The sequence below is a fragment of the Talpa occidentalis genome, unplaced genomic scaffold, assembly GCF_014898055.3.
Source record: "Talpa occidentalis isolate TD23 unplaced genomic scaffold, MPIMG_talOcc4v2.1 talOcc4.10, whole genome shotgun sequence".
Classification (NCBI taxonomy): Eukaryota; Metazoa; Chordata; class Mammalia; order Eulipotyphla; family Talpidae; genus Talpa; species Talpa occidentalis.
Window position 1 is genome coordinate 12,350,747 of NW_023600993.1, and position 23,700 is coordinate 12,374,446.

Consider the following 23,700-nt stretch of genomic DNA (forward strand, 5'->3'; position numbering starts at 1 on the left):
AAAGTGCGAGAGCGAAAGGAAAAACGACTGCCTCTGAAGTGACTGGCCTTGCGTCATTGGTCAAAGCCAGTCATGGGGCCACGTTCAGAATCAAGGAGTGGAGAAATACACTTACCAGTTGATGAGGAGAGTTGCAAAGTACCTTGGAAAGAGTGTAAGTGCAGGTAGGTGTGAAGAATTCGGATAATTACTGCAGTCTATCCACGACCTCCATGTACCCTGTGTCTCCACCATGGTTGAAAATATGATCTCTTAAGTCTCCCAGCTCTGGCTTTTTTCCTGGCCAGATAAACAGAAGTCCTGGCGGGAATTAAGATAGGTTTTATTCATGGTTACTGCAGAGGGCAGCAAACCCAAGCCAGTGGCTCCTCTAGGCTTAGCAGTTCCCTCCATTTTATCTCATGGAAACTGTTGGTTAGGAATTAGGACAGAGCTAGACTGGGCAGTTCTCCTGTGTCTTCAACTAAGGTCACTCAGTTGGCAGGTGGGCAGGACTGGAGAGTCCAAACTGGCTTCACTCGCATGTCTGGCACCACAGTGCGGGTATCTGGAAGCAACCAGAGGACCTACATGGCCTCTTGCAACGCGGGCTTATGGAAATTGATCTTATATGGTGGCTGCCTTCCCCTAGGGTGAATGTTCTGAAAAGCTCCGTGGCCTTTGTGACCTGGGGAATCACACAGCATCATGTCTGCAGTATTCTATTGGCCAAAACAGCCCAAAGCCCAGCAGATTCTTCAATGGAATGGAGTATTAAAAACTTGCCCACCCAAAGACCCTACCTTTTCCTGTTTGTGATCTGCCTTTGTTCTCAGACGAGACATCTCTCCAGGCAGTGCTCTTAAAATGTGGTCCCTGGTAACATTAGCAAGGCCTGGAACCTTATTGGAAATTCCTGTTACCAGGCCTCACCCCAGCTGAATCAGAGAATCTGGGGGAGAACTCGGTCTTCTGTTTTGAGGATCCCTCCAGTTCTTTCAGCTGAATCCCAAAACTTGAGACCCACTACCCCAGGATGAAATGGCCTCCCTTGGTGACCCATGACCATGGCTGCCTTCAACTTCTTGTCCTCAGTGATGGGTTGAGGGAAACCTTGGGGGGGTGGGGGGGGGCTGTGGTGAGGAGTGATAATGGATTTGGGGTGGAACAGCAACATTTCAAAGAGTTGGGGGTTTGTGGAGGGAAGACAATTCCTCAATTTTGAGGAAATTGCAGAAGCCAAATAACCACAAGTGAAACTCTTGAGACAACTAGTGTCTTCACAGAATTTCAGTGTCACGTGGGCCCCTTTTCTATAAAGGGAGCCGGGCGAAAGGGAACAGAGGGCAGGGGAAATTCCCCATTTCTTCCTTCAGAAGGTGTTTTCTGGTAGCATTGTCTGACGCAAAATCAACTGTCGGGCCGAAAAGAGCTCCGGTGAAACCCCAGAGAGAGAGACCTGTGAGGAAGGCAACGTGAGTTCTCTAATTTCTTAGAGACAACCCACTCACAATGATTGCATATGACACCAACGGAGAATAAACGACAGGTGAGCGCCTCTGGGCCCATGAGTGGCAACGGGGTTGCTCAAATGCAGCCATCTCCTTGGTGGATGGCCAATGTCCTTGACCTGTGAGCTCCTGGTTATCACACAATTTGAAGACCAGAGTTGCCCTGAAATTTTAAATTGATTCACTCCTCTACCAGGGAGGGATAGGGCAGACACCTCAAGCAGTCACCGGGCGCAGGTTGCCCATTATTTTTTTGAAAGACATAGGACTTTTTTTTAAAGTTTTTTTTTTTATACAATTTTTACATCTTTTTTCATTTTTGCACAATGTATGCCTTTTCATCTTGGTGCCCATTATTTATAACAATGTTTGAAGACTCTTAAGCAGCTTGGCCCATGTGCCCTCCATGTCCTGTTAGAATGATGGGTAACCCAGTGTGTTTATCCCAAGATGCTCAGAAACTTGTCCTACCATCTTTCCAAGCACTGGTTCTTAAGTAGTAGTTACCAAGCTTCCTTCAGAGACTTCACTTTGCTTAGAGAGTTGGTACTCAAACAGCTTTGAAGGTGGACGAGGACCTCAGGGCCAAACCTTAGCTCTATACCGCCCTGGTTCTGGGGGAGCCTCTGGACTGGCTCAGAGAAGCCCAGCCAAAGACTGGATCCTTGGGAATCAGTTGAACAGAGCTTGGACTTCTGTGATTGCAGAAAGAATAAAAAAAAATCAGCCCAACTGAGAGACAAAACCATTCCTGCACCTTTCCATTCACCAGATAGACTGAGAAAGGCTCCTACAGAAAGCCCAAGGTCACAGCTGCAGTGCTGAGGTGTCACAGCCGCTCCTTTCTTTGAGTGGCTGCTGCTTTCATTCCAGTGACATCCCCAGCCTTACTTTGTGGTGCCTGCTTGCCCCCTGGACCAAACTTGGACTAAAATCACGGGCTGTCAACACTTTGCCCTTTGCAAACCTGATATTGGAAGACCTGAGCTGTGCAAATCACTTTGCCAGAGGGCAGTTCCCACCCTAGATGCAGAACTTCCGTTTCCCTTTGCAGTTTTCTAAAGATTCAGGACTTCCACAGTGCAGGCTTGATCCATTTATCCACAGCCTGCTTTGCTCTGAGCCTGTCCCAGCCCTGCTTCCTTTGCATTCTGTTGACCCTCCACCCCTCCCAAATGCTCTCACAAGCTTGTCTGAGAGGTCGCATTGTTCTGGCCTTGGGTCTCCCACGGTTACAAGTTACTAGTCAGGAAGCTGAATTTTGTTGGTCTACTATTTCCTACCCAAGGTCTTCACCAGATGGGCTAATGTGAAGCAGTTTGGGAACCGCTGCTCTTTCTCATTGCTTTTCGGTAAAGGCTGAGATTCAAAATGTTAGATTTCAGCCCTTGCATAAAGTGTCCTTCAGGTGAGGAGTTGGAGGATATGAGACTCGAGGAGCCAGGTATAAACACAGACTCCAGACTCTCAGCTCCACATTGGAAACCTCAGCTTCCCACGGACGAGCCAGTGCTTTCAGGAAACATTTACCTGCACAAATGAACTCTTGCCACCTATTCTGTGGCTGCCTGGTCTGTTCACAGGTGCCCCTGGGCAGCCCAATCCTGAGAAGCCTGTTCCTGACACCACAGAGTTAGCATTCCAGGAAGGGCTGCGGGCCCACTTCCCTGATATTTCATCCTTCCACTTAGCTATGCACCAGCGTAGAATTATTATCATTACAAAGGTTCTTAAGACATGTGACTTTGAATCCTTTCATTTCCTTGGCCTTTGAGAACTCTTCCTTGAAAAAGCTGGAGACAGGCCCTTCTGGAATATTGCTGAGTTAGAAGACAAGAACATCGATAGAGGCTCACATACAAATGTCTATGTTATAATCAAATGATTACTAAATTCGTTCTTTCTGCTCACCTGACATTTTCATCAAGACCTGGAAGACCAGGCTTGATTTGGCATTTTTAGATTCTTCAAAGTTCATGCCAGCATGGCAGCACAAGAGATGGGGGTTCCAGTCCCTAGTCCTACACCCCTCTATTATCCGCCCTGAGAGGAGCCTCATGTGTCCCTACATAGAAACCCCAGCTTCCATACCCAGGGCCCCGTGGAGGCAGATTACGGCCAGAGGAGGGCCAGACTAGTGCCTCCCAGGCAAGGGACCTAAGACAGGGCCCTCCTTGGCCTGGTCCAAGGACAGGCCTGGCTCTCTACCCCATCCGAAATAAGTCCCTGAAACAAGGCCGGTGGGGGGAAGGCTTAGCTAGACTAGTCTGTACAATCTCTGGCGGGTCCCTCCACATCTCTGGAGCTCAGTTTCCTTTCTCAACCCTGGGGCTGCTTCCACCCTCTAGAACCCTCTGCAATAGCTGGAACCAGACTTGAATTCACTCCATCAGGCAATGTACGAACATTGGCCCCAAATCCCCAGGAAAAAGATAGCCACTGTGGGGAAATAAACTGCCTTTATTCCCTTATTTCCCATTTGTAGACCCCAGTCTCAAGTGGTAGCTTTACAGGGTAGCAATGTCCCCCCAGGACTTGCAGTAGAGGCTGAGGGAGTCAGGCTCACCCATGTGTTCCCCTCTTGGAGATGCTCCCCTAGGGCTGAGCCCATCCACAACTGACCACCAGCCCACCACCCACTAGGCTAGGAGCTCCTGCCTGCAAATCCCCACGACTCAGGTTCATTTAATAGCTGTGTACAAAGCCCCATGAGTGTCCCTCCATCCGGTGACAAATGGGCAAATCCCATTTGAGGTCTGCCATGGGGGAGACATCTTTCCAGACAAAGCTACACCCCACTCAGGAGAGGTGCTGAAGGCAGCTCATGGACAAGCAGGACTGATGTTCCTGTGGAAACATCAGGCCTGGCATGCAGGTGTGAGGACAGGCTATGCGATACAGAGACACAGAGGCAGTCACAGGCAGCTAGGACTGGCACTCAGCACAGAGGTCTCTGCCAAGAATGCTGACTCAGTAGTGGGGCCCTTGATGGGGAAAACAGGGCAGGATTTTCCTAAGGACTGAAGAACCACCCACAGCCGACCCAGGCCTGGACACCAGGTCATATGCTGCCTGCGAATCTCCCGAGCCAGAAATGGACAAGAGGGACATTGCATGGCAGAGGTCAAAGTGCAGAGAGTCCTCAGGTCAAGATGGTGTTGGATAAGAGCCGCCTCTTTGGGGAAGGTCGAGAAGCAAAGGCCACTGTTCTGCTAGTCTTCGGGGTGAGCACCCTGCTGAGACTCCATCTCTGCCCAAGGTAGAGCAGGAGTTAGGGGAGCAGCCTCAGTCCTTTTCACAGTTGGGTCTCTCTTCCTGGAGGAGCCGCCTCCTAGTGCGGCTGTGCTGGGCGGTGGCCCACTGATGGCTCCCTGGGGGGATCCAGAAATGGGAGCCTCCAGGAGAGAACAGGCCCACTTCCAGACTTCCTGGATCACAGACCTCCAGAGAAGCGACAGCCAGTGCCCTAGTGAGAATGCCTGAGTTTCTGGAGGTCGTAGGCACACAGATGCCCCAAATGGGACGAGAACAAACTCAGACACAGGTGTGTGTGTGTGTCTAAGGTGCTGAGTCAGGTCCATGGCCTGGTTGATCCATCCAGAGAGAAAGGGCACGGACGGTGCCCCCAGCCAGAAGGTGGTGATGGGGGCACTTCCCAGCTGGGCCCGCAACAGGAGGCAGGGTCCTGAGTTCTTCTGATCAGGCTGAGGTCAAAGTGCATCTTAGCAGCAGGAGTCTGTCCTTGTTCTTGTCCCACGAAGGTGGTAGAAACTGGACCAGGACGGCTCGAGGTCAGTGTGATGAGAGTGGAGAAGCTGCTGCCAGTCTCGCAGGATGCAGCCACCTCCTCCAGGGAGCCCTCACGTGAAGTAGCGGCAGGGTGTGGAGTCAATGTAGCAGTACGGGGTGCACTGCAGGTCTCCGTAGGACCTGAGGGAGGCAGATGGCAGCCGGGGGTCAGGGAGATGTGGGGTGGTGGACAGCTCTGAGGACTCTCTTCTGATGGGCCCTCCAGTGATTTTTGGTCAAACCTCATCATACAGCAGCACTGCTGTCACCTTGCTCAGGGCCAAGGGTGCTATGCAAGCTGTCCGCATTCTTGTTTGGGATTGGGGTGGAGGGAGTTGTATTCAGACCTCTGGACTTTTTCCCTTGAGACTACTGGGGGTTCTAGCAGAAGAAGGTGGTGTTCTTAACATGGCATCTACTAGAGCATCACCCCCTTCTCAGGCCTAAAGGATTTCCAGCACTTTTCATTAGAAGGTCCCTTACAAGACAAATCTGTTTTTGTGAAATCCAGTATGGCTGCCACTAGCCAAATGTAACTCCTGAGTTCTTAACCCATAGCTAATGTGACTGAAGAATTAAAATTAAAATTTTATTTAATTTGAATTAAAGAGCCACATGTGACTGGGGGCTACCATGTTGGAGAATAAAGTCCACACCTCTGTAACCCCAGGGCTAATCCTGAGACAAGGTTAGCCATTATACCCATATTCACAACATCTCCCAAGGCTTCTAGGGATGAGGAGAGCAACCCCAGTGAGCCAGCGGGTCAGCCTTGGGCTCTACTCAATTCTGTACTCCATGTCTGAATGCCTACACCCAATTGTCTCCATCATGCCATCAACCAGCTCAGACCTTGCACCCCTCTCTGCAGCCCTTATTTTAGGTGGGGGCAGTGCAAACAGACAGACAGAAGCAATGTGGGCCTGGTCAAGTCTACCAGGCTGATTGCTGGGGTGACCACAGGTCTGTAGGAGGTTGAGGAGACCCCCCCTTTGGAGCTAGAGAGACAGGCCTGGTACTTGCCCCTAGTCTTGACCAGGGCCTGGGTCCCAGCCTTCTAGAGGAACAGGGCTGGAAGCAAAGGTTGACAAGATTGACTCCAGAAGGACCTGGAAGGAGTGAAGGGCCAGTAATCCCCTCTGGAGCCAGGGGGAGCAGGATGTGACTGGGGGAAGGCCTGGCCTTTCCTTTTTCCCTCAATGCTGTACAACTGGTTTTGCGAGGAACCAGGTTAGGGTTTGAGCCATTTTTAGCCTAGGAAGCCACATTCCGGCCTGGAATCAGTGCCTCACTGGCTACTGGCCTTCAAGGACTAGGGAGATGTCCAGGTGGACGTCCAGACAGTAGCACACGCATTCTGAGAGACATGAGCTCCCCCCGGGCAGTCTCGGAAAGAACTAACAGCAGAACCCTAAGTTCCTGGGGTTTTCTCGGAAAGGCCAACAGCCCGGAGAACTAGATAAGAATGGTGGCGTGACCTCTTTTTCACTCACAGGCCTGCCAGTGCTGGGGGGGTGTTCCAGAGAATTCCTATTACAGAGATGCTTACATTCCTTGAAATGCCCTGACCCCTGACCCCTCCACCCCCTCCCACACCCAGAAAACTGAGGGGTCCTGGCAGCCATCAGGGGTGGGAGTCACAGGGGCAACAGCCCAGCGTAGACCCTGCTTATCCCCTCCGGTGGCTGGTGGACGCACAGGCGGCTGGGGGCAGGGGACAGGCGGTGATGATGTTTGATGTGCTTATTGCCTGTTCCCTGTATTATGTTATCTGTCGACACAACTCAATGTGTAGAAAGTACCAAGAACAAATAAAGGCACTCAAAATAACTGAAGGAAGACAGGGAGGCACTGAGGTTATCCCTACCCAGGGAGATAGGTCTCACACTTCAGGGAGCCAAAGTCGGAGCCGTCACAGTCCTCCACGCCCTTGTGCCGGTGGCCGTCTCCACAGTAGGCCCGGTGACAGCCTGAGGGGACACAGCAATGCAGCTCTGAGAAAGGTGCAGGGACAGGCTTGCCTGGGCCTGTCAGCACTGTGTGGCTTTAGAGATCTGAGCACACGTGTCCACAAAGCTTCTGAAGCATCAGGGACTTCCCCAGACCCACATCCCACAGCAGGAAATAAGGAGCCCAGCGCTGCAGCCCAGCCCAAGGCTGGTTACATGTGAGGTGGATGGCAGGCCGTTGACCTCTCTAAGCCTCAATGTCCTAGTCCTAAATCTGGGCCATGGACCCTGCCTTCCCCTCACAGGACCATGAGGGTTCCTGTGGGCGGAAGTCCAGGAGATGATGAACTTTCAGGTGGGTGATGCTGGAGGGTAACTTTGGGCCCCTGGGGAACCAGATTGTCTTCAGTGAGGCCTCTGTTCTCACAGGAGGGGAAGCTCTTGGAGTCTGAGGTCTGCCATATTTCACAGTTCCTTCCTGCCGTGTGGTCTCCTGTGTGACGATGTCTGCACCAGGAGCAGAAGGGACACCTAGCAAAGCCAGCAGCCTGGGGATCACCTCCTGGGGACTGTAATGGGCAAGCACAGCTACCCTGGGGGACCAGCAGCTTCTTGTCCCCTCCCCTGCCCAGGCATACCCTGCCCTGGAGCTTCTAGTGACAGACCACACTTTCTACCTATACGTCCCCAGCCCAGGCCTGGTTCCTTCCTGGAGGGGCCTAAAAACAAGTCCTGAATGGATTCAGTGAAGGGACAATGAACTGTCAGAGCCTCCACAGACGATCCACACGTAGGTTAGCTCACAGAATCCTAAAGACACAATGGGGCAGGACTGTTGTACCATTTCTGAGATAAGGAAAGTGGGACTCGGAGCCATAAACTGCCCTCCAAGGGCCCCCTCTTCTAGTGCCTCCCCTTGGAGCTGAGAGTTGGCTGGGGGCTCTCAGCGCTTGCATTTGAACTCTGACTTTTCTGATTCTAAAACCCATGCTTTCAACCTCACCTCCTGCTTGTCATTTGATTAAAAAAAAAAAGCAAGCAAGCAGACCCCCCCAGCACCCCACAGGCCTGAAGGCAGCCCTGGCCAACCCCCTACCCTTAAAAAGTCTTTGCTGCTAGGCCTCCAGCAGGTAAACGTGGGCCCTCATTCCACTATTTGGCCTGACCCCTCAGTCCTGCGTCGCCTTCCTCTTTTCATTTAGAATGTGCGTTTTGCTAGGAAGTAGGAATCAGACCTAGTGGCTTCACTTTGGGACAAGACCCTTGACACCAACCCCCATGACATGCTGGGTGTGACAAAGTTGACATTTGACCTAAGTGGGGAGCCCAGCCCCCTGCAGCCCACATGCACCCCGAGTGATTCTGGACCTGTCCTGAACCACCACAGTGTCCAGGAGGGCCCGGCCTCCCACCGATGGCAGCCCAAGCCTCAGGCCCTCCTGGGCTGGGCCCACTCACTGATGCAGTCGTCACCGGCATCATCATTCCCGTCGTCACACTCCTCCCCAGGCTGCAGGACCCCGTCCCCACAGGTGCCAAGGCGGCCATCTATGTTGTAGTCCACGGGGTAGAAAGGGGTCAGCTGGGCAAAGAAACACAGCAGTTACCAGGGATGGTGTGTGGGTCATTGCCGCTGGAGACAGAGGTCTGGCCCTTGGCTTCCCTGGGTGGGAAAGCACTCCGCCCTTTGCTGTCACCCAGAGCTCTGTCGTTGGCAGGAAGGCCGGGCCAGTCGGGATGGTGGCCGGGACATGGAGAGCTGCTCAGAAGCAGGGTGAGGGAGGATGCCTTTCCATGGAAACAGCTTGCAGAGATCTTGGCCCCAAACTGCTGGCCTTCCCTCCCTTTAATAATGTGTCCCTCTTGGGCCTCCCCGGTGGCACAAGGGGTTAAGTCTGAGCACTATGAAGCTATCTGCAGCCTCTGCAGCACAAGTTTGATCCCCAGCCAGGGAGCTACCCACATGGCACAGCAGACCTCTCCTATCTCGCCTGCTGCTCCCCTCAGCAGTGTATTTCAGTCAATCCGCCTGTTCTGCTCCCCACTCTGTCTCTGGTGAACCCTCTCACCCCCCACACCTCTGGCCTACACCTCAGTTCTTGTATGCATAAATAAATAAAAATAAATCTTAAAAAAAAAATGTGTCCCTCTCCTGTGTGTGTGGGGTGGGGGAGTGTACCTGGATGGGGAGCCAGCCGAGGCTGTCCTTGAAGTACAGAGATCTCTGGTCTCGCCGAAAGGCAATGGCATTTTGAGTGTTCAGCCTCTCAAGCTCTTCCTGGTTGTTAACCACAAAAATCTGCCAGACAACACAGTGGTGAGGATTCCAGAAAACACTTCTACAGGGGTCAGGGGGAAAGCTGGAGAAGGAAAGAGAGTCTCTATCTTGGGGCTGGTTGACCTTGGGAAGGGGACTTTGCTTCTCACCCTGGCATTCCTCTTTAAGTGGGCAGGAATGTCTTGATATCTACACCTCCTGAATCTAGTTCCTAGTGTCCGGTTTGGGGGCAAAAAAAGTCCACCATCATTTAAAAGTTATCCTGAGACTTCAATGAAAAGGTGGTGTCATCTACTTAAGAGTAATTCAACATCTGGAGATGATACTTAACAGAATTCTCAGACTCACTCCAAGATTAATTACAGTGTTATTTACACTAATGAAAAGCTTGGGGGCACCTCATAAATATCCAATAATAGGGCACTGGCTAAATAAAGCCCAGCACAACCACATAATGGATGAATGATTGTATAGCCATTCAAATGATGTTTATGATGACTTGATGTCCAGGATTTATGTCAAATAACCCCAGGGAAGTGGGCATTGGTGAGAGGCATGAAGAGGAAACAAAATTAGCCATGAATTGATCATTGTCGAATTGGGGTGGCGTGTAGCTGGAGCTGCCCTTGCATGCACCAAGGGTACCCATCTGCTTTGCATTTATAAATACAATTAAAAGATTAAAATGATATTTATAGTGTGGAAACATGGCAGGATTCCTACTGAGTCAACTGGAGTACAACATATTTATCAGCTCAACCATATAAATTTGCTCCTCAAGAAGACAAAGAAAACTCCCAAATGGACCCACGTCCGATGGAAAAGTTTGGTTTTCTTCTTTTGATTCCCCCCATATCTCCCTATTTTCCAGAGTGAGTGTGTACCCAGTATAATGCGGAGAAATAAATTTTACCGAGCCCCAAGAGGATCAAGTAAGAGGTCCTGAATGATAACGACCCCCGATTTCACCTGCAAGAGACTTACCACGGGAACTCTGGGGGAATTGGGCCCGTACACGGATTCCCCCTGGGAAGGGTTATTATTCACATTCATGGGATTCCCACAAAGACATCTTCCTGGAGGCCCGGGAAATCCTCTCTCCCCTTTGGGCCCCATGACAAGTTGTCCTAGGAAGCAACAGATCGCTGTGTTACAAAGTTGGCCACTACCCATCCCTGCACATCCTCATTGCATGAGAAAAAAATCCTGTCTGTTGAGACCAGTGTTATCAGGGAGTTTCTTGCTGATGACTGCATTGCTGGTTGATGACTTTTATTGTATTTTAATCATTTTAGTTTGTCCTTTTTACATAGAGAATCTTTACCAAGGGATTTCTACGTGTGGGTTTCTCTGATATCTTCTGGAAGAAAATGGAACATTAGAAAATGCTCAGCCTGTTGATTCTCCCCCACTGAGAAGAGTGTCTGCAAAGACCTGAGCAAGAAATGGACCCCCTGGTGCCCTGAGACCTGCCAGGGTGCAGCCGCCACCGCCACTCCTCCAGATCACGCTCCAGACCATTCCTATAGAGGCAGAGGAACGGAGCCCAGGCCTCTGTACTTTCAAAAGTTCTGCTCAGTGCGCACCAAGACTGAGAGCCGCTCAACTAAGCCAGTGGAGTCTCCCCCTCTCCCCCTCTCACCTGTCAAGATTGTTCTCCCCTCACACTCCATCTCTCCCTCCCCAGGTTCCTTCTAATCACTCGCCACAGGAAAGCCTTTCTGTATCTCCACCCTCTCTCGGGTTCAGATGTAATTGGATAGTTTCTGTGCCTTTTCTTTTCTTTTAAAGATTTATTTATTTATGCATACAAGCATTGGGGTATAGGCCAGAGGTGTGGGGGGTGAGAGGATTCACCAGAGACAGAGTGGGGAGCAGAACAGGTGAATTAACTGAAATACACTGCTGACAGGAGCAGCGGGCGAGTCAGGAGAGGTCTGCTGCGCCTTGTGGGTAACTCCCTGGCCGGGGATCAAACTCGTGCTGCAATAGCTGCAGATTGCTTCATAGATTGTGTCTTAACCCCTTGCACCACCAGGGAGGCCCTCCCTGTGCCTTTTCTTCTAGACTTTTCTGCAGGACACTTATTTCTGAGTGTGAGATTATCTGATCATGGTCCCTCTCTCCCAGTAGATCATGAGCTCCACGAGGGCAGGGCTGGGCCTGTCTTCACTCTCTGGGGCTGACAGATAGCACGGGCACAGCTGGGGTCCAGTGGCTGAATGAATGAATGAATGACGCAGATGAATTGGAAGGGAAAGTTCTTCAGAAAAGGCTCAAAGTCACACTGAAAAGGGCTAGAGCAAGAGCCATCCAGTGGACAGAGAGGGGGAGACTGAACAAGGAAAGACATAGACACTCCCCCCCCCACCCCGCAAAAACAAAGGGGTTTGGAGACGAGCTGGTGGCTGGCTCCAGGCTGTATAACATGATATAGCCAGCAACTGTAGACGCTTGCAGGGTCCAGAAGGACAGAAGATAATATGACCCCAGGGGACAGGTCTGGGCAGGACCCCAGGAAAGCCGTCACAGCTGGAAGCCACCGAGCCTTCCTGGGCTGGTGGACAGAGCTGCTGGCATGCAGGCAGGGGAGGGCCCCATGGGAGGAGCTCCTGTCTAATGCTCCTCTGGTCTCAGGACAGGCTGCAGAAGGGCCTCTGTGGTGGTGCAAGGGGTTAAGCACAAAACTATGAAGCTATCTGCAGCCTCTGCAGCAAGAGCTTGCTCCCGGGCCAGGGAGGTGACCCACATGGCATAGCAGACCTCTCCTGTCTCACCTGCTGCTCCCCTCAGCAGTGTATTTCAGTGGATCTGCCTGTTCTGCTCCCCACTCTGTCTCTGGTGAATCCTCTCACCCCCTGCATCTCTGGCCTGTACCCCAGTTCTTGTATGCATAAATGAATAAATTTTTAAAAAGGGGGGGGCTGGAGAGACAGACCCCACCGGCCCAGGAATATTCTGGGTAATTAAGACCTCGGGAAATGAGGCGGGGGGAGTGCTCTAATCAAAGACATGAGAGTGGCATTGGAGCACTCTTCCAGCAGTTTCTGTGATCTCAGAGAGATCCAGGCGACTGTCTCATCAGCCAGCCTGTTCATGGCAAGGCTGAGGTTTGAATTCATGTTTGATTTAACACTGCATCGTTCAAAAGAGAAGCATCCAAGCCTATGGATACTCACAGGAAGCTGGCAATTCCCAGCCACATTGATTCACTTAGACCCTGTTTGGGAGCAGGAAGAATTCAGTGAAATTTGTAATTTGGTTATTGCAAATTACATCCTAAAAGCATTTTGCTTTTATTCCCTTCCCCCGTCCCCAGCCCCTCTTTCTCTGGAACTTGGGTGGTGAAAAGCTCCCGCCTACTCTATGTCCCCAGCACCTTCCTGGCCCACGGCACTGGGCATCAGAACCACAGGCAGCCTCCTGACAGGACGTGGCAGGGATCTTGCTTCCTTCCTGCCAGCTCTGCTGTTTCCCTGCTGTTTCCTCCCAGCTGTTGGAGGGCATATGTTACCACTGCCTGTTTTCTGCCAGGCCATACTGAAGGGCACGGCAACCAGAACTTGCCCCATCTCAGGCTTCCTAGGGGCCTGGCCTCTCCAGCAGCTGCCCCTGCCCCCCTTCCTGGCAAGCAGAGGAACCACAGAACTATCCCCCCACTCCCAGTCTGCACTACCAGGACAAGTTTCAGGACCAGGAGTCACAGGCTCATCCTGGACTAGACCAGATTCTGAACCAGGCAAGGCCACCTACCTGTCAGCAGCTCTGTGACCTTGGGGAGGTCACTTCCCTGGGGCTCAAGGCTCTCCTCTGTCAGGGGAGGCATGGAGAGGAGCAGAGCAGGGAAGTAAGCTGAATTGCACAGAACCCAAGGCTCTAGCCCAGGCGGGATTGCGCTGGAGTTACTGGCACTCTGGGAAGCAGCGCACAGAATCTTGGGTGTAGTAGACAGGCTTTTCCCACGAGAGTGGGTTTAGGGCTTTTTTCAGACTCTCAAAAGTAGTCTCAGGTTTTACTTTGGGTTCCACTCTTGATGATTATCCAAAGTCCCAGGCACAGAGGTCTCTTTCAAACTCTTCTCTTCAGCCCCCAAAAAACCTTTCCAAAAAACAAAATAATTGCCCATTTTCTTCAGCCCACTCACTCTGAATGGCTTCAGCCCGTTCATCAAAAAGGAAGTGACTCAAGGCAGGACAGGGAGGAGACGGGTCAGAGGAGGCCCACATGCCCCTGACTGCCCTGCAACAGCCCAGGGGACCAGCCAGAGCCTATGCAGCCCACCAGTGCATACCTCTGGGGGCCAGCCCCTTCCAGCCCACTTGTGCACACCTTGGTGGGGGGGGGGGTTGGCCAGGCCCTTCCAGCATGCCTGCCAGGGACCTGCAGGATGCAGGACTAACTCTGCCACAGCCCCTGCTGTGAGGGCTTGCCATCTAGAAGGAGATGAAACACATCTGCAAGAAGTGGAGGGTCCGTAACAGAAGGCAACATGCGGCCTGGGCTGGGAGGGAGCCCCAACCCTTAGGGACCCTGGGAGGCCTAACTGAAGACAGCTTGGGAGGAAGGAGAGGATTTTGCTGGGTGAGCCAGAGGATGATGGGCCATTTCAGGCCATGCAGACTCAGAGAAACCACAGAATATGTTCAAGCTGAACAGATATTGGGGTGTTTACTGCAGGACAGAAGCCAGGGTGTGGAGGGGGAAAGGAGGCAGGCATAGTAGGCTGAGTAAGAAGGATCTGAAAGACCAAGGCAAGAAAATACGAATGTGTTGCGCCCACTAAAGGGATGGGGTAACATCCACCAGACAAGAGAGGGGGTTCCTGATCAGTTGCTGAAGATCTGCAGGCCCTGCCCTCTCACTCAACCCCATGGCCTAGGAGAGAAATGGATTCAAGTCAGATGAGGGCTGGCCTTTATAAACAGATGCACACGGAGAGGGCATTCAAATCTTCATGGGCTAAGGACCTCTCTGCATTCGTGGCCCCGTGCCTCCTAGCTGCTCCCATTTTGTGAACCCCTAAGGACCCCAAGGGCCACCAACAGAGCCCCTTGCAAAGGCAAAACCCAGGCTCCAGGTCATGCTCTCAGTCTCTGGATTGGAAGCTCAGACCCATGGGACTCAAGGAAACATTTTGCTTGCCAGACTAAGGGCCCAGTGGGAAGCACCCCTAACCAGATCATCTAATCAACTCATGGACACACAGATCAGGTTGCATCTTAAATCTAGTTCCTATAACAAAACAGACATAGGAGTGGCGTGATCACTCATGGGCAGAACGCTGATGTTTGTTCTCACAATGTTTCCTCCTCTCCTGTTTTCAAGGAGGTAATGGGACTTTAGGCCCTTGTTTGCCTTTGCTAAGAACAACTATCATTTGAAGACAAACTTGCCTTTCCACCTTCTGGTCTCAGAAAAAAAAAGGACAAAGCTCCCAAGAGGGGTGGAGGTGTAGAAGGAGAATGAGGAGGAAGGGGCCAGAGGATGGACAAGAAGGGGTTTCTCCAGATTGGAGAGGAGAGGGACCCCCTGATCCTGGGAGGCAGATGAGATCTCACAAGGTGGGATACTCATTGGGAAGTTGAACCATTGGGACCAGGATCCCCAGGCTAGGAAATGATTTGTTACCCAAGCATGGGGTCAGGCTGGTGGCCACCAAGCACCACACAGACCACACGGCCTTGAACAGCAGATATTTCAGGGGTGCATCAAAGACTGAAGGAGCTTCCCTGATGTTTTTCTGCCATAATCTCCCCAGATCTTTGCCCAATGTTTCTGAGGCTGTTGGCGGAGTGAAGAGAATCCTAACAATGCATGAGATTCAATTTCCCAGGCATCCTGACAGGGTGGAGTCTCAGAGCTGGCTTTAATTTGGTTTAAAGAATCTAATAAGATGTGACATTTCTTGATTACCCTATGATGTGGCGGCAAATCTATTCCCATAAACGCAGAGTGGAGAAATTACACTGTAGAATTTTAATGGATTTTGTTTTCTTTTAAAAATTGGAATAGAAATTGTTTTGATTGGGTCCTCCCTGGTGGCGCAAGGGGTTAAGATGCAGCATTATGAAGCTATCTGCAGCCACAGAAGCATGAGTTCGATCCCCAGCCAGGGAGGTGACCCCCACATGGTGTAGCAGACCTCTCCTGTCTCACCCAGTGCTCCCCTCAGCAGTGTATTGCAGTCAATCTGCCTGTTCTGCTCCCCACTCTGTCTCTGATGAACCCTCTCACTCCCCTGGCCTATACCTCAGCTCTTGTGTGCATAAATAAATATATCTTAAAAAAAAAAAAAGTGTAAGCTGATAAAAAGTTGCTGCTATTTTTTCACTTAAAGTATAGATGTGTTACCAGTGTAATTTTTCTTCTTTTTCCTATTTGTTCTCCAAAAATGCTCAAACAAAGCCAAATGGGTGTTTATCTCTCTTGCGCAAAAAGTTGAATGGATGAGCTAAATTATGGGAAAATTATAAATATATTGAAGTGCCTCTGACAGTTTCTAACTCAAAACACAAGGCTGCTGGCATCACATTAGCCCTCTCTGGGGAGGCTAGCCAGGAGTGGAACTCTCTAGATCAAGTGAAACAGTGTGGCTCTTACCTGCTGATGGGGTGCCAGGGGGACCTGGAGGACCTGGTCTGCCAGGTTGACCAGAAGGTCCAGGCTTGCCTGGTGGGCCCATAACTCCACTATCTCCCTTCTGTCCCTGGCAGAAAGAAAGGCAGAGTCTGTATGATAACATGACATAGCAAACTTCCTTCCCCACTTTTCTCTAAATCAGGGACCACCCTGCACTTTGGAGCAAGAGCCCAGGACAAGATGCAGTGACAGAGATCTTGACTAGCAATTTCCTAGAATACTCAGGGCAGGTGACATTCAAGATAGTGATGTTTGCAAGTTTGCAGACATTACTTCTTGCTCTGTCCTAGAAACACAGCACGTGACAGCTGAAAGGAGCCAACCCCCATACTCCCCTTGCTGGGAAGATGAGCAGAGCCTCAGCAAAGAGCAGGGGTTTCTGGTCACCTAGCAGGGAGGCTGCAGAGTTAGGCCTAGAACTCAGGCTTTCTACCAGCACCTCAGGAACATTTCCATTTCATCCCAAGAGCTCTTTCTACCCAGTGGCTTCCTGTTTTTCTCAGGATAAAGACCCAGCTCCTTAATTCAGCCTTCAAAGCCCTGTCCAGCTGGGCTTTCTAATCTCATTTCAGCTTTTTGGTGTTTTTCGTCTTAAAGAGCGCATGACTTTTATCTCTCTCCTCAAGACTCTTCTCTCTACCCTAAACTCCACTTCTCTCCCCTCTGCTTAGTTAACTCCCTCCCGTTCTTCAGCTCTTAACTCAAATGTCTCCATAGCAAAGCCTCCCCTGACCTTGCCAGACTGAGTCAGTTCTCTCAGTCATTGGCTCTCAAAATTCTTTTCATTCATGGCTTTTATCCCAGATCATAGCTGTACAATTATTTGTGTGGTCATTTCATCAAGTCTCCCCCTGGGACTAGAATCTGTCTTGTGCACCTCCCTTCCCCAGGTCAAATGAGGGAGGAGAAAGAAGCTAAGAACATCAAGAGGATGGAGTTTTGTTGGGCAGTAAGTCAAGAAATCTGGGTTTTCACTTTGGCCTTGAGATCCTGCTAATTCAAGCCATACCTTGGGCCTCAGTTTTCTCATCTGTAAAATGGGCACAGTCAATATATATATCTATGCAGCTTTGTCAGGGGGTTAACAGATCTCAGGAATGAAAATCTGTTTTGCACAGAACCAAGGGTTCAATGGAGCATGTGGATTATCACAGCAATTGACTTGGATTTCACACATTTAGAAAATTTCTTAAAACAGTGTGTCCATTTTGCTCCTGCTCTGGGAGGGTCAAGAGTGAACAGTTCTCCCTCAGGGCTGCCCTTAGGAATGACCCTAGAAACCAAGGCAGATTTATGCTTGGAGGCTCTTCCCTGGAACATTCTGCTAGCTGTCTGCTCTTGTCCAGGGCCTAACAGGACAGTGATTGATGCCCGACATCACTGGCCTGGATCCCTTTTCTACATGTGTGCTTTGGCGGATGTGCCCACCTGATGAAATGCCACCTTCCCTGGGCCTGAGAAGTAGGCAGGCGGGTACTCCTTTCCAATCACAACGGTGACCTGATGTCCTGTCAACATGTCCCTGGGCAATGCCCAATGAGTTCTTAAACTCAATATGGGAGCTGTGAGATCTGTTTCCAATTTTGTCCTGATGGAGGGAGTTCTTAAGCCTTTGCCCAAGCTGAAGCATTTCCATGAGGTAACCAAGATGGGTCCCAGAATGGTCAAGGAAGTCACACCATCTTAATATAGCCACTGTTAAGGCTTGTTTTTCTAACAGCCGGCTCAGCTGGCCATGAGCACAGGAAGTGCCACAACTTCAAGGAGCTGGAAATGCTCCTTGACCTGACACCAGCAGTAATGGAACTTTCTGTTTACCAGTCATCTGCTCGGAACAAGCCACCTCTCCATGAGCAGGAGTCTTGGGGCAATGCTTTCCAGGAAAGGCATTCTTTGATCTTTTGTGGCCACAACGTTTGGCAACCCCTCTCAAGAAAGTTGTTCTGCTTCCTTAACTAAAGGTTTTATAATCACGTCAAAAGCTGCTTTCCCGGCCGTCCTGAAGCAGGAAGGTGATGAGAGAAGTTGTAGTGCGGGGAAAAGCAGGTCTCCACCCTCTAAGTTTTGACCCTGGCTTGGAAGCTGGTTTAGCGGGGTCATGAACAGGGCAGTTCACTTCCCTGATCCTAATTTTCCTTGGGACTACATGGAGGGAATTGGATCTTTCTGGCTCTGAAATTCTAATCTCATGAGGTCCCTCTGGAGTTCTGATTCCAGGACTTGGATCAACTTACAATAACCTCCAGAAACTCCTAGCACCACTGATTCCACAAACACTTGATCTATAAGACTCTATGCTAGGAAATTAATTTATGATAAAAAGAAAGGACCATGGGAGGTGGGCAAAATGGGTGAAGGAGGTCAAAAGGTACAAACTTCCAGTAATAAAATATATAAGTCCCGGAACTGTAACGTACGGTATGATGACTATAGTTGACAACACGGTTGCATGTTCAAAAATTGCTAATAGAGTAGATCTTAAAAGTTCTTATCACAACAACAACAAAAATTTTGTAATCATGTGTGGGGACAGATGTTAACCTGACCGATTGTGATGATCGTTTCATAGCGTGTAGAAAATAGTGAATTGTTGTGTTGTACACCGCGACAAACAGAATGTTTATGTCAATTATATGTTGCTCCAATCAATCAATCAATCCAAAATGGGACTGAATACAAGACCATGACAGGTTCCCCCAGGCTAACAACTCAGGCACAGAAAGGCACTGGGCTTTGGCACATACTCAGGCTGTTCATGACATCTCATGGAAAGGTTGAACTTATTTCCCTAACATCTCTGAAACCCCAGACAAGGTTCTAGGGTGGTTGTTAAGATTACTTCAACTGAACCATTCTCAAAAGACATCAAGGAATTCTTGACTTCTATCCTGACTAGGAAAAGATAAACACTGACCACAAAAAGAACTGGAAGACAGAGGCCAACAGGCTTCTAGAATCTTCTAGCACAAGAAATTTAGATAATCAGCAGTTGGGGAGAGAGTGATTTGTTTAAATTTTTTTTCCCTTTGTTCTTTTTCGGAGCCTCTATTTTAGGAATTGTTGAGCACCCATGAACATGCTCACTGTAAAACACTATAAAACTCTCACAGTTGAATTGGAATATGGTGACTTTAAAAGCTATTGTGGAACCTGAATTACCCAGCTTGGCACTTGTGTCATTCCTAAGTTCACATGATAAAACTGGAGTTGGCTTCCTGTGTTACCACCACTGACCCTCTGGCTTCGCCTCAGAATCCCATGGAAGTCCCCTGCCAGGTCAGCTATAGCAGGTGCCCAGAAGTCAAGCTCAGGTACTGGGACAGGGGGGCCAACTTAGAACCACAAACACTGCACTGGGGCAGGAAACCTGTTTTTAATCAGTCCCCACACCCCACCCCAGGTGATTCCAACATCAGCTAAAGCTTAAAAACCACAATTTATGGTGGTGGAAATTCTATGGGGACTACACCTAAGAAAAGAAAGCAAACATTGTTTAAAAATGAACAATGATGTAAAATATATACAAATAAAATTTATTTTTTTATTTTTTTATTTTTTTTTTGGTGGGACCCTCGCCGGCGGCAGGGGAACGAACCTGCGCTGCAGAGGCTGCAGGCAGCCCCGCAGCCCAGCGCGCAACAGCTGCGCCACCAGGGGAGGCCCCAAATAAAATATTTTTTAAAAAACAACACAATCTAGCCCAAGGGAAGAAAAAAATAGAATAATGAAAAATTTGTGCCCATGGAGAGGTATTCACCTCTCTGTGTTAAATGTAACTCAGGCCTCTCTGGCTCAAGCAATATATTGCTGACTCATTGGTTACTAGGGTGCAGACATTTTAAAGGATGTTTACAAATGTTTCATGAAAATCTGCGGTAACAAGCAAAAATGTGTATGTTTTGGTTTTAGTTAAAAATATCTGATACAATAAGGACATACTGGGTTAAAAAAGAAAACAACACCCAGACAGCTAAAAAGTTCACAAAAGAAATAACATGGGGAGAAGATACATCCAAGTGGTAACATGGTTTATACCCGGGGCCTAGGTCTTTAGATTTCACGCCTACTTTTGAGACTTTTCCAAGTTTTCCAAGATGCTGTCTACTACGCTGACAGTTGGAAAAGAAGGCAAAAGCCAACAAACTCATAACCAAAAAAATAAAAGGGCACATCTCTCAGCCTGTCCAAGAGAGGAAAAGGAGGAGCCCCCTGAGCCACTCAGCTCAGCTGCAAAGTCAGCTACGGCGGGTTCCCTTCCTTACTTCTCTCCCCGTCCCACGTTACGTGGCCTGGTGTGACACAAGAGCCTGCTGACCAGGGCGTTAAGAGCGCCCATATTGTGAAGAGGTGCACTTACAACTTGGGGATTTGACGGGGGGAAAGTCCACCCTATTGTTGGGACTCAGATAACCCTTCAGTAGTAGGGAAATAGCTGGGCTCTTCTTCAAAACTCCCATGGGGTGAGGAGGGGCAAAAACAGGTTGTTTACCCAGAAAACCTGGTTGTTGCTCCCAGTTTCTTTGATTAAGCCAGACCCGTTCTTAGGACTCAATCCATTCTTGCCTCCATTCAGCTTGCATGGGGCATTCTATGTGATGCAACTTAAACTATGGTTCACCTGGAGGAGTTGGGGGCTCCTGGAAATGATGCTGCTTCTTCCACCAGACAGAGGACACTGAGTGACCCCACCCCTTACCCCTCCACAGCCCCACCCCCAAGGTCATGAGGGCCTAACTACAGGAAGGTGGTCATCCGGGGATCCTCACCTGCTTGCCTCGTTTTCCTGGTCTTCCTGTGGGTCCACGGTGACCTGCTATCCCAGGCTCACCCTTTGGACCCATTTCACCCTGGAAAGAAGAGAGACAAGAGAGGAATTAGGGTGTGTGGATCAGGCCCAACTCCAGAGGGCTATAGGATCATGGGCCCCAAGGGTGATGGCCTTGACCATTCCAAAGATTCTGAGTGGGCAACTCTGGGAGATTGGGTGGGTGATGGGGTTATGTGAAAAGATATTGGCTTTTCTAGGAAGAGGAAGAAAAGGAGAAAGTTACCCTGGTGGGTGCTGTATGATCTAAGAGAGACAAGTTGCTGGGCATCATGTATTTGAGTGGCCCAGGTCACCGTGCAGAATGGCCAAAGCAGGAGACTCAGCTACCTCTCTCACATATGTGCTGTAGCACAACTGGTCTGGAAAAAATGTTTTCTCTTTTAGTTGAAATGTTATGTTGTGTTTTCTCTTGTTTTTAGCACAAATTCAATTCTAAGGGTTTTTTTAATAACTGGACATGATTTTGACAATTTTCATTTTGAGGATGTTTCTGCTCATTTAGGACCTTTTCTTGGAGTTCTATATTTCTCCCACTTGTCAGTAAAAATCAGATTGATTGCTATCCAGCACACTTCATTTAATTAGATGAAAACCCTTTGTGGGGCGAGATGTTGCAGAGTATGTTGGAACACAACATAATTCTTATGAAAGACAAGGAAAGCAATGTCATTCCTCATTGGAAAACCTGATTTTCAATTCTTTGAACCAACTGCAGAATTCCATAGTTAAAGGCCAACCTTTCCTAAACTCATTTCTCCATTTCAGTTTCTTTCCTCCTTCCTTGTGTTCGAGGAGTCTGGGCCCATTGGTTCTTTCTTTGGATCATGCACCCTCAGGCGTGGTTCCTGTCACCATTCACCCCTCAACAGTTTAGCACAAACCACCAAGATATATTAAGTGATAGCCACTGGGAGAAACGCCCTAAGTCAGTAGCTAGTGTGCATGAAGATCCGGCCCAGCCACTTGGAGAGAATGAGAAACACCCAGAGGGCTTTTCACATAGTCTAAGGAGGTCTGACCCATGGAATATTCCAGGGAACCCCAACATTCACTGGGGATCAACCATAAGACTCCGAAATTATCTGTCAGTTCAACCAAAGAATTGTCCCTGCCTAAGCTACCAACTTCTAGAATTGTCCTTACACCTGTACTTCTTTCCAAATTATGTCTTTCAGCACCCTGGGCAGTGAGAGAGTATAGGATGGTTTTATACAGCCATGGAGGCGCTTGCACAATTTTCCTTGGTTGTTTAAAGGGGGCACAAGGACATCTGGTTTGGCTGGGAGAAAACAGTAGCATGAACAGCATGTTTTTTTTTCTTCAAGAGATTATCAGAGAGAAGTGTGACCCTTCTCTTCATCGACTGGAAGCAGCCAGTAATTCCTTGATCTAATTTCTCTCCTAAAATTTGATTATGGTTATCAGATCATGTCTGTTTGAAGACAGCCTGTCATGAAAGGGAAGAAGGACACTAGATGGCAAGTCTAATAAATGGGGCAGAGGCCAGGGAAGCTGTCATAATTTTATAGTAATTTATTATTCTTTGATGTTCACTGCTGCACTGAATGAAAACCTAGCCTAAATATTTTAAAACCAAAATTTTCCTCTTTTGAATGTTTCCTTTAATTTGCTTGTATAATGAGTCTCTTCATTTTTCAATCCAACATACCACCTAGGGGAACAGGAACAGAGTTTTTGGCAGCTTAAGGCAGGGATGTATTATAATAATTCATGTCAGATAGTTAAAATTATAGTTAAAACATTTTAAATATGTTCTGCTGACTGGGGAAGGTCAGATAAAAGTGTTTATTCCAGTTTCAAACATAAAGGTGAATTTGAAAAAGAAATTTAGAATTCTGAGAAGGCATCCCATTTGCTTATTTAAAGGCTGTGAGGCTGAGGTTAAAATAACTTCCCAGGATGATTCCTGTGAGCATAAGTAACCACCTTCAGGAGGTTAGGATCTGTGCTAAGCAGCCCTTCATGTGCTCTTTCTCTTTATTCTCTGACACAAAAAGCACCCCCTTTTCCCCACCCCGTCTATCCTCCTTCTTCTAGCCCTAACCCTGAGGAAAAGTTTCCCAGAATCTGTCTCTCAATAGCCACCCTCACAATTCGTGTCATATCTATGCCATTGATTAAATACTTTTTCTTGAAATCAATGTATTTAAATCCTTTTTGATGAAGTCCTGTCGCAGGCAAGGAAGCCATAAAACCCTCTAAACATTTAACTATTTAAATTAAAACATAACTTGCAAAATACAGAATGTTTGCTGTCACCCTAACTGGGGTGTCCTTTGCCTCAGACCATCCTGCCACCCTCCCAATGTTTATGGCAACTTGCTCCCTTTCTAAACTAGAACCTTCCGTGACTGGGGACCCTAGTCCTCAGGGTCAAAGAGGCTCATTTTGTTCTGTTTGGAGGGGCTGACTTCTTACTGGGGCCACTCTGACGCCTTCTTGGTACTCACTTTCTGCCCCAACATGCCAGGAACTCCAGGAAAGCCCTGTGGAGAGAGCAACAGACACAGTGACCGCCTCCAGAATGCCAGCCGGGAAGGGCGCCAGTCACCTTCCACGCAGTGGGCGCCCTGTCACTCAGCCAGACCACTGGGGCGTGGGTGGGGGTCGCCACTCCCCTTCTAGTTTGCTATTGCTATGGAATGGCCATTACCTTTGCTCCTTTGGGCCCCAAGTCACCCCTTTCACCTCTGGATCCCTAGGAGA

The 23,700-nt window shown here is 49.2% G+C and overlaps 1 protein-coding gene across 2 annotated transcripts in view; it reads right to left on the reverse strand.

Moving 5' to 3' along the window:
* Positions 1–4,414: 4,414 nt before the first annotated feature.
* Positions 4,415–23,700, reverse strand: part of COLQ (collagen like tail subunit of asymmetric acetylcholinesterase) — a 52,236-nt gene continuing 32,950 nt past the window's right edge. For both annotated transcript variants that reach the window (XM_054690547.1, XM_037524640.2), the window contains exons 9-17: positions 23,648–23,692; positions 23,445–23,480; positions 20,912–20,992; positions 16,107–16,212; positions 10,491–10,633; positions 9,408–9,527; positions 8,687–8,810; positions 7,147–7,249; positions 4,415–5,420 (exon numbers count right to left, since the gene is read on the reverse strand). In XM_054690547.1, the coding sequence (XP_054546522.1) occupies positions 5,351–5,420; positions 7,147–7,249; positions 8,687–8,810; positions 9,408–9,527; positions 10,491–10,633; positions 16,107–16,212; positions 20,912–20,992; positions 23,445–23,480; positions 23,648–23,692 (828 nt within the window). In that variant the 3' untranslated portion in view covers positions 4,415–5,350. The remainder of the gene's footprint in view (positions 5,421–7,146; positions 7,250–8,686; positions 8,811–9,407; positions 9,528–10,490; positions 10,634–16,106; positions 16,213–20,911; positions 20,993–23,444; positions 23,481–23,647; positions 23,693–23,700) is intronic.